This window comes from Triturus cristatus, chromosome 7 (assembly GCF_964204655.1).
Source record: "Triturus cristatus chromosome 7, aTriCri1.1, whole genome shotgun sequence".
NCBI classification, from domain to species: Eukaryota; Metazoa; Chordata; class Amphibia; order Caudata; family Salamandridae; genus Triturus; species Triturus cristatus.
This window is the reverse complement of record NC_140590.1, coordinates 1,582,690,637-1,582,704,756: the sequence shown is the minus strand read 5'-3', so window position 1 is coordinate 1,582,704,756 and position 14,120 is coordinate 1,582,690,637. Positions and strand designations below refer to the sequence as shown.

The 14,120-nt window shown below is 42.1% G+C and overlaps 1 protein-coding gene across 2 annotated transcripts in view; it reads right to left on the bottom strand.

Moving 5' to 3' along the window:
• Window positions 1–14,120, bottom strand: part of ARFGEF2 (ARF guanine nucleotide exchange factor 2) — a 629,301-nt gene that overhangs the window by 362,861 nt on the left and 252,320 nt on the right. For both annotated transcript variants that reach the window (XM_085619427.1, XM_085619428.1), the window contains exons 15-16: window positions 4,990–5,101; window positions 138–343 (exon numbers count right to left, since the gene is read on the bottom strand). In XM_085619427.1, the coding sequence (XP_085475553.1) occupies window positions 138–343; window positions 4,990–5,101 (318 nt within the window). The remainder of the gene's footprint in view (window positions 1–137; window positions 344–4,989; window positions 5,102–14,120) is intronic.

Sequence of the window (14,120 nt, the reverse complement as noted above, 5' to 3'; positions counted from 1 at the left end):
TTCTCCGGAGTTTATAAGTATTTTGTAGATTATCTTTGGCAGTTTCCCTAACCAGACAAATATTTTGCATTATCATGTCAAACCACACATTTATGCGGCACAGTATTGTCGTCTTAATAGTTCAAAAGAGATCCTACCCTTGGTTGCATTCTAGATATCGGGCAGCAAATTTCTCCATGAGCCGATCAATTTTCTGGGCTTCTCCCGGCAGTCGAAATCCTTCCAGAAATATACGTAAAGCTGAAACAAAGTCTTTCCCCATGAAATCTAGCTGGTCAACATAAGAGTACATCACATCCCTGTGAAACTTGCTGGGGTCTCCTAAAAAATCTCCAACTTGGGTCTGTCAGGAAACAAAAAGGTTAAATCAATACATATTTCATAGCATACTGCATTATATTGTTTCTCTATCATGTTAGATATTCAAAGGTACAGAAAGGTCAGTCTCAACACCCGCCGAACTAACCTAACTAAATAAACAGGCTTAAAATCTTGAGCATTAAGGTACTTGTACACAGAGAACTGAAACCATTGTTTTCTGAAAAACATTTTTATAGAAATTTGCATTACAAGAGCTTCCAATGGAAATGTACCTAGATACATCAGTCTGTGAAAAACAGATCAGCTCAACCTTTTGTGAATTATATGGCTTATTTATTTATTTTTGTAAGTGTCTTTAGCTGATTTTGATTTGTTTTGGTCCAATACATCTGTAAACAAATGTTTTTGTTAATTATGTTCATAAGTGCCAATTAAGATTTTTTTTTTTCAATTAGGTGGTTTTGTTTAGTCTTTCTCTAGCAGCGTTAGGGCTTTCCAATGTAGTCCTGTCTATGTGAAAGACAATACAAGCAGATTTGGGGAGTACTGCAGAAAATGTAATTTAATTCTCCATTGGTGATGAAAGCGGGCTTAAGAGTCTATACATAAAGTTACTCCATTATCTTTTCTTGCTGTTGCAAACTTAACATTGTATCTTAGCAAATTTGGCTGACTGTTCAAAACAGAAATACAATCTATAAACAAATAAAAACAAACATTAACGGGCAGTTTTTCAAGTTTCAAGCCTTACACAACCAATCAGGTGCTTTGCATAGAAAATACATACCTTCCTTATGCTCAGCAATTAAACAATTGTATACAAAGTTCAATTTAAACCTAATAAAGTTTTTCTGAGTTATGAAGTGAAAAATGAATCAGCTATGCAAATATTCCAGCATGAAAAAAGTGAAGATGTGAAAAGATGAGTTTTCCAGCTGCCTCCGACCATAGGAATTGTTGTTCAGATAAGTGTACCTGAAGGCTGTGGAGGTAATGGTGCGACTTACAAATCTTCGTTCCTATCATAAACAAGGCCTATACAGTTAAGCTCCATGAGAGTTGTTCAATTAAAACCTCAAACATATGTTAAGCCTTCTCCTTCACCTTCTCAACTTCCAGGCAGATTTCAAAGCTGAGTAGATGACAGCTGGATGAGTTATGGCAGGTGATGAATGATGATGAAGTCAATGCCATGCCCCCTGTTGGATTATGCAGGAGTGTCTTAAGCCAGTGTGTCATGCCATATTGTTCAAGTCTCTGGGAGCGTGCCCAAACAGTTATTGCAGGACTATTCTATGTTGCTTCAATTTCTTTGTCCTAAACCATTCCCAGTGTATGATTTTCATCAGTTTTCCATCTTTTGCCCTGCTGAGTGCCCTGGTGCTTAGTGCTTCGTCGAATCCTGTCAAATAAACAAAGCTGGTCTCTTGTATCACTTATTTTTTTATATGTGGTTGTGGTCCTTTACATGGTCAAGACATGCAAATATTCCTGAGGTTTGGCAAAAAAAGTCTGCTACCACCTTATGTGCCCATCATGCTGCTGTACATGAATAATAAATTAAGGCATTCTTCCATACACTGAAAGGGAACAAAGTAGAGGTGCAGATCTACAGTTGAGACTTGGGATCTTGGTATGGTACTTGCCTGTACAGCTCACTTACAATTTGCCTTTTGACATACAGATTGAGACAGTACCAAAATTCTTCTTTTACCACCAAATAATTCTAAGAAACTACTTTCTATTAACATAGACTGTGAAGAGCATTGCCACTTTTTCAATTACTTCCTTCCTTGCAGATTATGGTAATATACCTCATCTGTCCACTGAAGACATGGAGAAGAGCAGTCAAGGAGCACGACAGAACTGCCAGAGACCATAAAAGGACATGAAAGGGGATGAGAAAGCATGGGGTCTGCTGTGTCTTAGGGCACAGAAGAATGAATAAAGCAAAAAAGCAAACCTTTGAATAGGTGTAAACAAGGAGGACTGGAAAGGGAAAGAAAAGAAGGAAATAATATTGGTGCAGTACAAAGAAGTATTTCCCAATTACCTGTAAAGTGCAGCCCACAAAAATAAAAATACATGTTGCAGAAAATACACTGGAAAGGTCACACCTGCAGAGGAAAGGGAAGGGGGATTTGGGTAGTTAATTGTCACTGAGGGCCTGGACATTGATGGCCAGATCCGAACTTCTGCCTTGAAAAGTTTGGAAGGCCTTTTGCTGTTGCTGTTGTGGCAAGGTGTGATGCTGCCGCTGTTGAAACCCCCTTCTAAAGCCACAAAAGGTCTAAAACTGCTGGGAAAATGTTGGGAGTCTGGTGCTAACCCAAGGGAGTGGACTGCTGCTTTGCTCTTATTAAAGCGCTCCTGGGCTGAATCCGCCTTCTCTCCAAAGAAAGGTGTTCCACTGAATTGCATGTTCGTTAGATACTGTTGTACATCGCTCAAACAACAGGTGGAGGGAATCCAAGGGTGGCGCCAGAGTATCACACTAGCCCAGACTGCCCTTTCCAAATAGTTCCGAGTGGATGGAGTACCTTGGTGCATCATGGCCATCTTGGATAAGGCATTGAAGATTGGGCCTTGCATCATCTAGGATAGCAGGTAACATGCCCAGCAACAGATCCTAGAATGTGCTGTCCCCAAGAGGTAGCAGGTGTTTACTGGCCTAAGTGCAAGGTTGTCTGAAAATAGCATTCTCTTAGCAAACACCGACATGCGTTTCAACTCTCTGTGCAGCAGGGTGGTCATAATTACATTAGGGTTGAGCAGGATTTTAGAGGTAAGCATTACCAGGCTTTCTGACGTAGGGTGCTGAAGGAGGGAAGTCAAGGTCCCCCAGAGCAGGCCTATTATTTTTTGAGTGCTTGCTTGTCACAATGAGACAGAATCTCTGCCTCAACGTCAAGCGCCCTTTGTCAGCAAACCCCTCTTTCCCAGGCAAAACCCTAAGATTCCAGTTAGGCAACTGAATCCAACTGGGATTTACACTGTTATACGTGGCGAAATTATGATTAAGGCTCCCGGTTTTAGGATATTTATTTTTTGGCCATTTCCGTCTGTATTTATCCATATTTATTTTTTGGCCATTTTATCTGTATTTATCCATATTTATTTTGTACTTTACTTATAAATGAAGTTGTAAAACTGTACATTTCCATATCTATTGAACTGATAGATGAGCACTCATACTATGATGTCTGTCGGTTTTTAGCTATTTAAGCTGCCAAATATTACATAACAGTACATCCACTGGTATATACTAGCATTATGTCATAAATGTATGTTGACATATGCTGTTATTTAAAGAAATTTCATCCAGTTTTTTAATTTCTCTTGCTGTCCATCTGCTCAGCTGCTGGCATATAGTTCATGAAAGACTGCACGGAGAATCACTTATAAGAAGCACAATTTTCTGTATTTATCCACTTTAAAAAATAAATGCAGACAGAAAACACATTGCTTTCTGTCTGTATTTATCTGTAAAAATCCGTAAATAGGAAAACAGGGAGCCTTAATTATGATGCATCATAGTAACAAGCATGCTGAGCAGGGCAAGTACTGAATCTCCATTCTTTACAGATGCTGGCTTATCAGCTAGCAGTCTTGGGTGCAGGTCGACTTATAGTAAGTGTACCCGCTTTAATCATTGCTGTCATAACCTCAGATTCTTGACTGTCTGCTTGCCGCAATGAGGGCCCCAACTGTGCTTGAACATTGGTTGGAGAAACCCAACATCAAGAGCCCTTTGTCAGCAAATTCCTCTTTTCCTGCAAACCCCCAAGTTTGTTCATATGTTTCTGGTGGACTCACAAAACAGAAAGAAACTCAATAAGAACCACATTGATTTCCTGTTTCTTTCATACCCCTGCTTTAGTTTCTGTCCGTGCCAAAAGCAATAATTCAACTTTCTTCAAAAGCAGCAGACTTTTCTTTCCAATGGCTTGTGAAAGGTTAACTCCCACATAAAAATATCTCTTCCAGCACCACGACAAAAAGCCTCGGACTTGATGATACTCTGCCAGAGAGAGCTGATCGCACCCCACATGCAAACCTTAGCCCAGCTTGGTCATGCTTCTGATTGTATCAATAATAGGCAAGGGAGGATGGAGCGTGTTGTCTCTGGAGGTAGTCAGTGAAGAGCAGCGCTCTTATTCCACCCTGCCTGAAATGGGTGCTACTCGAGGGAGTTACCAAGATGAGGAGTCATCAGGTAAATTGTAAAAGTTACTCCCTTAATCTGGGGGTATGTCAACTAGTAGGATTGCCTTTTTCCAGGGATTTTAAATTCTTGTTTTTTCTCCCACAGTCAAGTGTGAATTTTAAAAGTCACATAATGCTATGGAAATCAGGCTGTTTAGGTGACAAGGAGTTGTATTGTGTCTTAGATGTTAGCTTCTTTTTTTCTCAAGATTTTGTTAAGGGAAAGTAACTAGTAAATAAATCATAGTCGAGGAGGTGAACAAAAAGAGAAAGGAGTTGCATTTTCTTGGCAGAATATTTATGCATTGGTTTTCAATAATAACATCATTGATGCAGTTGCTCACTCCAAAGTTCAAAGAGCTAAGTAAAACACAACATTATGGATTAACATTAAACATAAAAATCTCTTCCATTACAAAACAATAAATATTCTTGCTGTCAATATTAGCCTTTACAACTTACAAAATCGAGGCGATCTTCTTGGTGTAAAAACTGTGCAATGTCTTCTGGTGTGGAACCAAGCATTTCCTGTTCTTGAAGATATTGTATTCCTCTCTTTGGCTTCTTATTAAATCTGTTCATAGGAACATACACATATTTTAGAAACCAATGTTTTCTTTATCACGGACAAGTAATAAACCGAGAACATTGACATGTTATTTCGTGCTACTATGAGCTTCATGCACAGTTTGAAATAAGCAATAAATCTTAACTGATCTAATGAATAAAAGAATATAAAAATATCCAAAGATTATCACAGAAATATCAGTAATGAAAACCTTTTACGTTTTGTTTCCACTTTCGGTAATCGCACCTACAGGTGAAAACGTACTGTACTCAATAATAGAACACATGGTGTACTGCACCAGACTCAGTCCCTGCCGTTCTTCCCCAGATCAATCACGACTTGGTTCTCCTTTTCAACTCCTTCTCATGTAAGTACACAATCTATCTTTGTTAACGCTACTCTCCTCCTCAATTCTGCTGTCCCAATTCCCAGCCCTCCACATCGTACCCAACATTTGCTCCCTCAAGATGCAGATCTTCACCCATTTCAGCAGATGCAGGAACTCTGAGACCTAAGAAACATGATACATAACAAGCAAGCCCTTGATGACCTCAAGACAGCTACTAACAAAACAAAATCAGGTAGCATGATTGCAATGCCTTCTTCCAACCAGTTATTCTCCCCAATTAAAATTCTACTCCTCTCCTACCACACATCACTTTAAATAATGTGTGCCTCTCTGCTAGCAAAATTGCCCCCTGCTTTTCTGCAAGCATCTTTCTAACCAGAAACCTAGTTCTTTGGACTAATCACTGAAGTCATAAATATTGACAACCCCTATTCATACGAGTGATCCTGGAGTAACTTTGAGAAGAAAATCTTCTTTTGCACATAGAACTACTTTTCTATACATTTAAATTCTCACAAAAAAATAATATTAAGAGATTTTATTGGCCTGTCTGTAGAAGTAGCAACATTAAGACATCAATATCCACCTAAAGAAATTAAATGCATTGGGGATTAATGGGAATGAGTATTAATGCAGCTGAAAAATACAGATATTATGGGCGCATACTCCATAATTGATCACATTGGCAGTTGAAAATCAATTAATTTTGACAGCGTTTCTGAATACGCAAAGAAGTATAGCAACAACACTCAGAACGTTTTATTGTTACTAGCCCCAAGATGGCTGGACATGAGATTTGAACTGGTCAGTGGGGATTCTTGCTTCGGTGTTTCTGGGCTTGTATTATATGTCTTACACGTCCGTCCTGGGTGTAGTTTGTCTGAATGCTAAATTGCCTTGTGAGTGCCCTTCCTTTCTGAGTCTTAGCCATCTTGTACAGGCTTCCCCTTTGGATCCCTTTTTCTCCTCTTACTACTTGTGTGATCCTGGGCAGCGCTATACTACTCTTTATGTGCCCGATATGTTTTTTACCCAAGTCTTTTTGCTCCCCACAGAAAACAGATTATACATTTGTTAAAAATAATTACAGGGATTTGTTAGGTATTTTGTGCACTTGTCACCACTCCTTTTGTGAGGTCTCTTATTGCTCTGTAATTAAAACATTTGAGGTGTCTCCATGAAGAAAGAACACCCACTCGCCTTAGGTTTCATAGTGATAGTGAAAACTTTAAAAGGGTGTCACACATAACGCCTTATCACCCTTTTGACTAGTGAAGCTTGCTATTTCCCAACTACTTCCAGCACATTTGGCTGATGTTGTGACCTAAATTCAGGGACCAGGTGAGCAGGAATACAGCACCTGTTTCTGATTGGCAGCAGAGACCTGTATAGCAGTGGACACTGTTTTCCTGCCGATAGCTCTCCTTCAAGGGTCAGCCCTCTTCGGTCTTTGTGATCTTTTTTGCCACATGCTCATCGGTATGTCAGGTGGCGTCTCTTGTTCCTTCATCGTTCACTCACAGCACTCCTCCCGATTCCCCCATCTTCTAAGTTCGGTCTACTTTCACTGGCTGATTCGCCATCCTCTGAAGCCTCTTACTTCATGTATCTTGGTTGACCTCGGTTCCAGCCATTACCGACAGTACCTACCTGATCCTACCGTGGAAAGGAATATGAATGTAAAGGTGATGACTAGTAGGCCATGACAGACAGGTTAGTAGGACACTCCTCCTTCAATGCTTTGCCATGCCACTGGGACCACAGAGGAAGGGTAGGGCTTTCTATAATGTAATTGAAGATTCCAACGATACAGAACAAGAAGTACAAGCAAGTAAACTTTATATTTAAAACAATTGGATATCTAACTGATAAAAAACAAACAACAAATAGAATAGCAGGCTCATACCCAAGAGCTGATCTGAATTCAAATAGATCAATTAAATATCAAAACAAAACCAGGGAATGTAGGAACAACTGACTAAAGTGACACTTGGCTATCTGAGAGGAAGTCACAACCGTAACATTAATTATTGCCGGATATCAAGTTGGCTGCCTTGCAAACTGCACTTACCAGGGCCAAGGAGGTTACTTTTCCCAATGTGTAAAGAGCAGTCAGATTACCCGTTAGGACTTGGTTTTAATTTTGCTAACACAGTATTAAAACAATACACCAAGAAATATAGTATTTAGAAGATTCAAGGCCTGTATAGACAGAACAACAGTTGATGCAGTTCTTTTTCTAAATAGTAATGAAGGGCTCTTGAAAGTCTGGTCCTGGAAAGCACTCTCCTCCAGGAAAGGAGAATCTGAGAAGATGGATAACAAATAATTTAATGTAGATAAGTTAGAAACCAAGTACATAGGAACGATACAAATGAAAGGAAAGATAACTTCTCAAACTTACTATTCCCTTGAGAAATAGTGTGTGGCTCCGTAGAGGATAAATCTGTATTTTCTCATACGCTTGGAGTGGGGTTATAATTAATATGAAGCCAGCATTCCCGTTCAAAGAAAGGTGTTGGAGAGTGGATTTGGGTGAGAACTCATGAATTTAAAAATGACAGTATTGAGCTTCAATATAGGATTGGCAGCATAGCAGCGCCTCTAAAACATGCTTAATGACATAGCGAAAAAAGAAATCCAGATTCATTTTTCTAGAAGTCACAATGGAAAACAAGTGTATACTTTATACATTATGCTGAGGTTTTTAGGAGGCGGTGAATTATATGCTCCTACTGTCTAGAGCGGGATGACTATCATACATTTAAAAATGTACAAGAGGATAAATGATATGACCTTGTATTGATAATGCATCTTTACCACCTATAAACACCTATAAATGTTGTATGCTTCTTCCAATACAGTAGGTCTTCGATGCATGCTTAATCACCTTGGTGGAGAAATTTGCATTCATAGAGCAATTTATGAGCAATTTTAAAGTCCTAGAAAATAATACTAACAGGTGCGTTTTCATATTTCTATTTTCTGGAATCCTACAGCGCATTCCTGCAATAGCACTAAACCTCCTTCAACAGAAGAAACTTAAGGAGCTTCAAAAGTGAACCATGGTCAGGCAATAAAAGACACGCTGAAATGGCAGCGAGGAACTCGTTCCAGCCCCAATCATCAGCCCCTTCTTTGCTAAAGAGAGAAACTGAAAAATGTGAGTGAGACCTGACTGCCAGAGATAGAGTCTTAGCTGAACACAAAAAAGTGTGCGCAGACCATCTGGTAGAATAAACAGCCTTATCCTAACAAGAGCTATCTATCCCGATCACTCTACTATTGTGTAGCCTGATTTTTTACAGTACCCTCCAAATCAAAGGGAATGGCAGAAGGCTTAATACAGATTATGTGTTTAGGGAAGAATGAGTAAAACCATGAGAAACCATTAGAGGCACATTGTCTTGGAAAACATAGAGTTCCTTTCTGTTCACAGTAGTAGCTAAATGATTGATCAGAGGGGAGCCCATCATGGCTAACCCCAGATCCAGTACTTCCTGAGCTAGCTCCCACTGACAGATCACAGAGAACATTCTCTCCGGAAAGGATGCTATCTGAATCTCCTTCCCCACCAAATGATCTGTTGAAAAAACAATTCCTGTGCCTACAGCCCAATGAATGACCTATCTGACCCCCTGGAAAAGAGAACAGAGCCTGCTTCTCCCTGCCAATTTAATAATAGAATATGACCTTTGTAGTCTGTCACGATGTGAAAATGCTTCACCTGAAAGCATGGTGATGTAAGGTGGTGGCTGTGCCCTTAGGTTAAGCCACAGTGTCTGCGGAATCCTCGTAAAACTTCAGAATCTGTTAGGGAGCATACAAACCACTGTTGAAGAGATCAGAGAAAGGCTTCTTCATGTGGTCAGGTAAGATGATGACAGTCAATTTCGCCAACTGCAACAAGGAATGTAGATAGCATCCCGGAATAACTTATTCGCCACGCAAAGGGTGACGATGCCGGAAGCATAAATCTTTTGGTGCAGAGTGGGCACAGTAAAGGCACTTGGGTTCAAATTAGCTTGGATAAAAAGGCTTGTTGGAGACGGAAGAGACCAACAATTTGGGTCAAAAGGTGCAGGTCTGTGTCATTAGGCTATATTTGTCTACGGACTGACGTCCAGGGAAGGGCTCGTCTCAGGCACTGAAACTGCAAAGGAAGGCTTTACAATTTCTGTTGAAATGTTAGGTTTGGCTCATTAGCAGGCAAAGTTAATTTTAGTTCTTCTAAGGCTTTTCATACCACTTGAATACAAGCATTGAAAATGCAATCGGTCTCGCCTTTGATTAAGTTAAAGCCATTTGCTTTGCTAATGGTATTGTATAGCAAAGCAAATGGCTTTAACTTAATAAAAGGCGAGACCGATTAGTTGCTCCCTCCAACCTTTTCATATGCATACATAAGTGTGTCTGTGTGTGTGATGCACACATGCATATGTAGTAAGGCGCTGTCTCTGCATCTGAGAATTAGAAAGCGGGTGATAGCTGAACGCGCCTAATGCATAGAGATATCTGAATGCTCCTAATGTATGCATTGACAAGACGACAGCTGCAGTGATGATGCACCTAATCCACGCTGCAGGCCTCTCAGTCAGCGGGCTGCGTGACGCACGCACACGCTACCATTTTATTTATATTTATATCGCGCGAACTCGACCCGAAGGTATCGGAGCGCTTTACATAGCACCATATTTACATTACACATTCAGGCACGGGGAGATTAAGTGATTTTGCCCAGAATCACAGGATGTGGACGCGACCTCGAGGCTCGAACCCTGGTTTCCTGCACCAGAGTCGGCAGCGTAGCCGACGGACCACATCCTCTCACCATCCCCCGCAGACAGAGATACGGCAGGTAAGCAGCGCCGCCTGGGCCGGTCAGGCTACGCAGAATGACGCACGTGTCCCCAGATCGAGTCACGATGGATTAGGTGGACGTTCAGTGGCCTCTGGCGCGCACCAGCATGGATGGTCATAGAGAATGGGGGCAGGGAGCTGTGTCTAGAACTCTTCGCAGCCGTCAGTGCAAGTAAAAGCTGGTCGCTGTTTTGCTCATGTATTTGTGCCGATTTGTGTGTCTAGACGTGGGAGAGTGTCTGGGGCTGTGAGAACTGGCGGGGCTGGCTGGAAGGCGTTATGTCGAGTCTCACATACAGGTCTGCGATGAGAGGACAACTCTGAAAGGATGTCTCCAATATTCATCATCTTCATTTATTTAAAGAGTAACGACACCTGCTTGGAGAACGTAACACAAGACGTAACACAATCGTAAAACGTCTTAAACACGTAAGGCCTGGTTCCCAGAGCATATTACACACTTGGGGGCTTGCAAAATTGTTAAATCAAATAATAATAAGAAATAAAATTGCACCAACCCGTGGGAAATTTGGTTTGCTTGAATCTCAAGTGAAGGTTTCACGTTAAGGAATACCACAACTAAACAAGTGATCTGTCCCTCCGATGACCCGCCCTCCCTCCCGCACAGGCACCTGCAGAGCCCCCACTGCTCCCCAGTCTGCTTTCACTTTCGTCCTTTATGAAAGCTTTCTTGTCTTTATGGGGCCATATGTTTGAAACACATGGCCCCATAAAGATAAGAAAAGCTTTTACCACAAACGTAAAGGAACCGAGCCAGTCCAACTGGGACGGCTCTAAAAGAGAAAAGTGTACGTCACTAGACGCTCTTTTCCAATGGCTGGCCACCGTTTAGCATAAACGGTGACGCCAGCCAATGGAAAAGAGGGGCGGGGCTTAAAGCCCACTAGAGAAATCTCCTCAAATCATTAAATCTCGCCAGCGAGACTGCGCATGTCTGCGCAGTCTTACGCCAGGCGAGACCTAAAAAGGAGGCCCAGAGGTGCAAGGAATGTACCCTTACGTGGATTTTTTCAGACCAAATGCATTTTGAAAGACCAGGTATAGGCAGCGACTGCGTTGTGAGAGGGGAGGAGGTTATCCTCCAAATCATCAAACTTTGTACAGCAAAGTCTTAGACATGATTGGCTTGGTCAGTAGAATCAGATCTAAAAAGATCCTTCATTTGGGCAAATCTCTAGACTTCAGGAAGTTGGCTGAGTTAAAAGTACATCACCAAAGCAAACCTGAACATTTTTGTTTGTCATTCAGATAATGTAATTCGACTTCAAAGGTTTTAACGGTGGTGTCCAAAACTGGTTATAATTGCGGCATCAGGCAGTAACATTGTAGGCAGAGATTAGGGCACAGGGATCAGCGCCTTAGCAGGTATTGGCCTCACCTGAAGTGGCATAAAGGCCAAAGCCTGTGGAAGCATGGTGTTGGATGACATTTTACTGGCAAAGCTATGAGAAGAGCTCTGGGGCATGAAAAAACTGAATCTGGCTCCAATTGGCACCATATGTAGTGGTCGAGGCTCAATGGTGCCATGTGGCAGCTCAGGGGAGCTGACACTGGGAAATAAATTACTGGATTGTATGGCACCTAAAGGATAGTCATACTGTGTGAAATCTGCAGTAAAAAGGAACAATTAGAAAGACACAAAATGAACATAAGCCTATAGCCTCAGGATGTATTTTGGGATTAACGCAGCATACCATGACATAGTACAAGGGTGGATGCCATAGACTATCCCAATGCTTGGCAAGAATACATAATCACACCATCTACAGTGTAATGCAGTAGATTACATGACACTGTCCATACCATCACAGAAAATCTCTGTAAATTATTTTCTCATCAGCTTTGATAGGCTGGGTGCAGCAAAGATTGCCGTTTCCCAAAGAGCAATCAAATATTTAGCAATAATTAACACCATGTTTAAAGACTTGGCTTGTGAGGGCAAAAATATTTTTGCCCAAAAGATCTAGTCTTTAAGGCTGCCTCCCAAAAGGCACTGTTACTTTGGCATCATAAGTCAGTGCTACCAATCTCACTGGTGATGGGAGTGAGGACAAGTAAGACAAATATATGGGGATGTTCTATATGTCAGTGAAGAACCTATAAAAACAACCAGAGGTGACTGGGGCTGCCCCTTATAAATCAAAGCTTCACTTAACTGCAAAAATTCTTGAGTAAATTGTTTCACTGCCAGAATCAATTTGAATGGACTGTTCCTCTGCTAAAATAAAGTAAACCTGCTCAGCGGAACATAAGCCCTCAAGTGCAGTAAATTCAGTCACGTCAGATATGTCCAAGTCAAATGATTCTCAAGGTTAGCCAACAAATGGGAACTGGTGTCTTAAGGAGTCAGGAAGATCCACATATCATCTGTGTAACAAATGTTTTGAGGCTTCTGGATAGGATTGGAATCTGATCCAAACAACTCATGTACATATGGATGGACTACTGGCTATCAGCAAATCAGAAAACTCTCATTGAGGAATAGACGGTCTTTGTCCTGGCTGTCTCCAGATTATTTTAGGTTACACCAGACTTTATCATCCATGCTGCGCTCAATGGATAGTGGGAGACGGGATAACGAGGTGGGATGCTGCCTACCACAGTGAAAGGCCTTAAAAGGCATCACCACCACCATATTTGCAGGCAGAAAAGTTTGAGTGGTATGTTCAGCCAGTGCTGGGCACTGAGACACTGGCACCGAGCCCAAGCTGATGCCTTAGGCGCCCTGACAACCAGAGCAAGTGTTTCAGAGAGGCAGCCTTTGCAAAGGGGGCTAGCTTGACTTCCTTAAAAGCCTGCACCTCTTGGCAAGCGGAACTTGCCTTAGGAAACCTCACTCCAAAGAAAGCCTCCAAAAACAGGCTTATGATCAAAATATCATTTCTTCGATCTTTCCGTCTTCTTTCTTCTTGGCATGGTGTAATGAGAGAGCACCTTATGGCTGCTTATGCTTTTTGTGCTTCTTGACAGAGAGCCACTAATGGATGGAGAGCCCCATTTGGCCTCTGTTAGACCTGTCAGCCCTGGGGTGGTCTTCCCCTACATTTATTGCCCTCTTTGCCTCCCACTAAACCCCACATTTTTGTTGGACTTAGGACTTTGGGCCCCTTACCACTGCTAAACAGTGCTGAGGTGCAGGTGCTCTCCCTTAAAAGCATGGTGACACTAGTGTATCAGCCATAGGCCCCGTGGTGAGGCCTACCCTCCATCTGCATGCTGATAGTCTGCACAGTCTGGGACTTTTTGCAACTGTAGCCTTTTGTCCCTGTTGACAGACAGGTAGGAAAGGGAACACCCCAGAGCCTCTTGGATTTTTCCAAAGATTTCCAACTCCCTAGATTCTTCCAGAACATGCCGCCCCTCCTGGTCACCTGACCTTGGGAATAATAGGGAGGGTTCTGGCCACACATCTCTGTTACACTGCTGGACCAGGAAGAATCCCTGCTGGAGTGAGGACTGCTGCGCCAGGAGGATTGCCACTTGTGAGGAGGCTGACTGCTCCCAGGAACTGCTGCGCCAACTTGCTGAGCTGCCCTTCTGCCTGCTGATCCTGCTCTGCTGGGGAGAACTGACAATACCACCCCCAGAGTGTCTCCACAACATTCTTAAGGTCTGCCTTTTCTGGAAAAACAACATTTCCAAGACGTGCCTTGCAACGCTGTGCCAGCGTGCAGCCTCGCTGGCCCTGTGACCTTTAAAGAAACTGCCTCTGCCACACGGGGTGTGGAAAAACCACCGGTTTAATCTCCCCGTCACTGCTGCCAGCGTGGACTGAGCGCATTATTTAAATCGCCT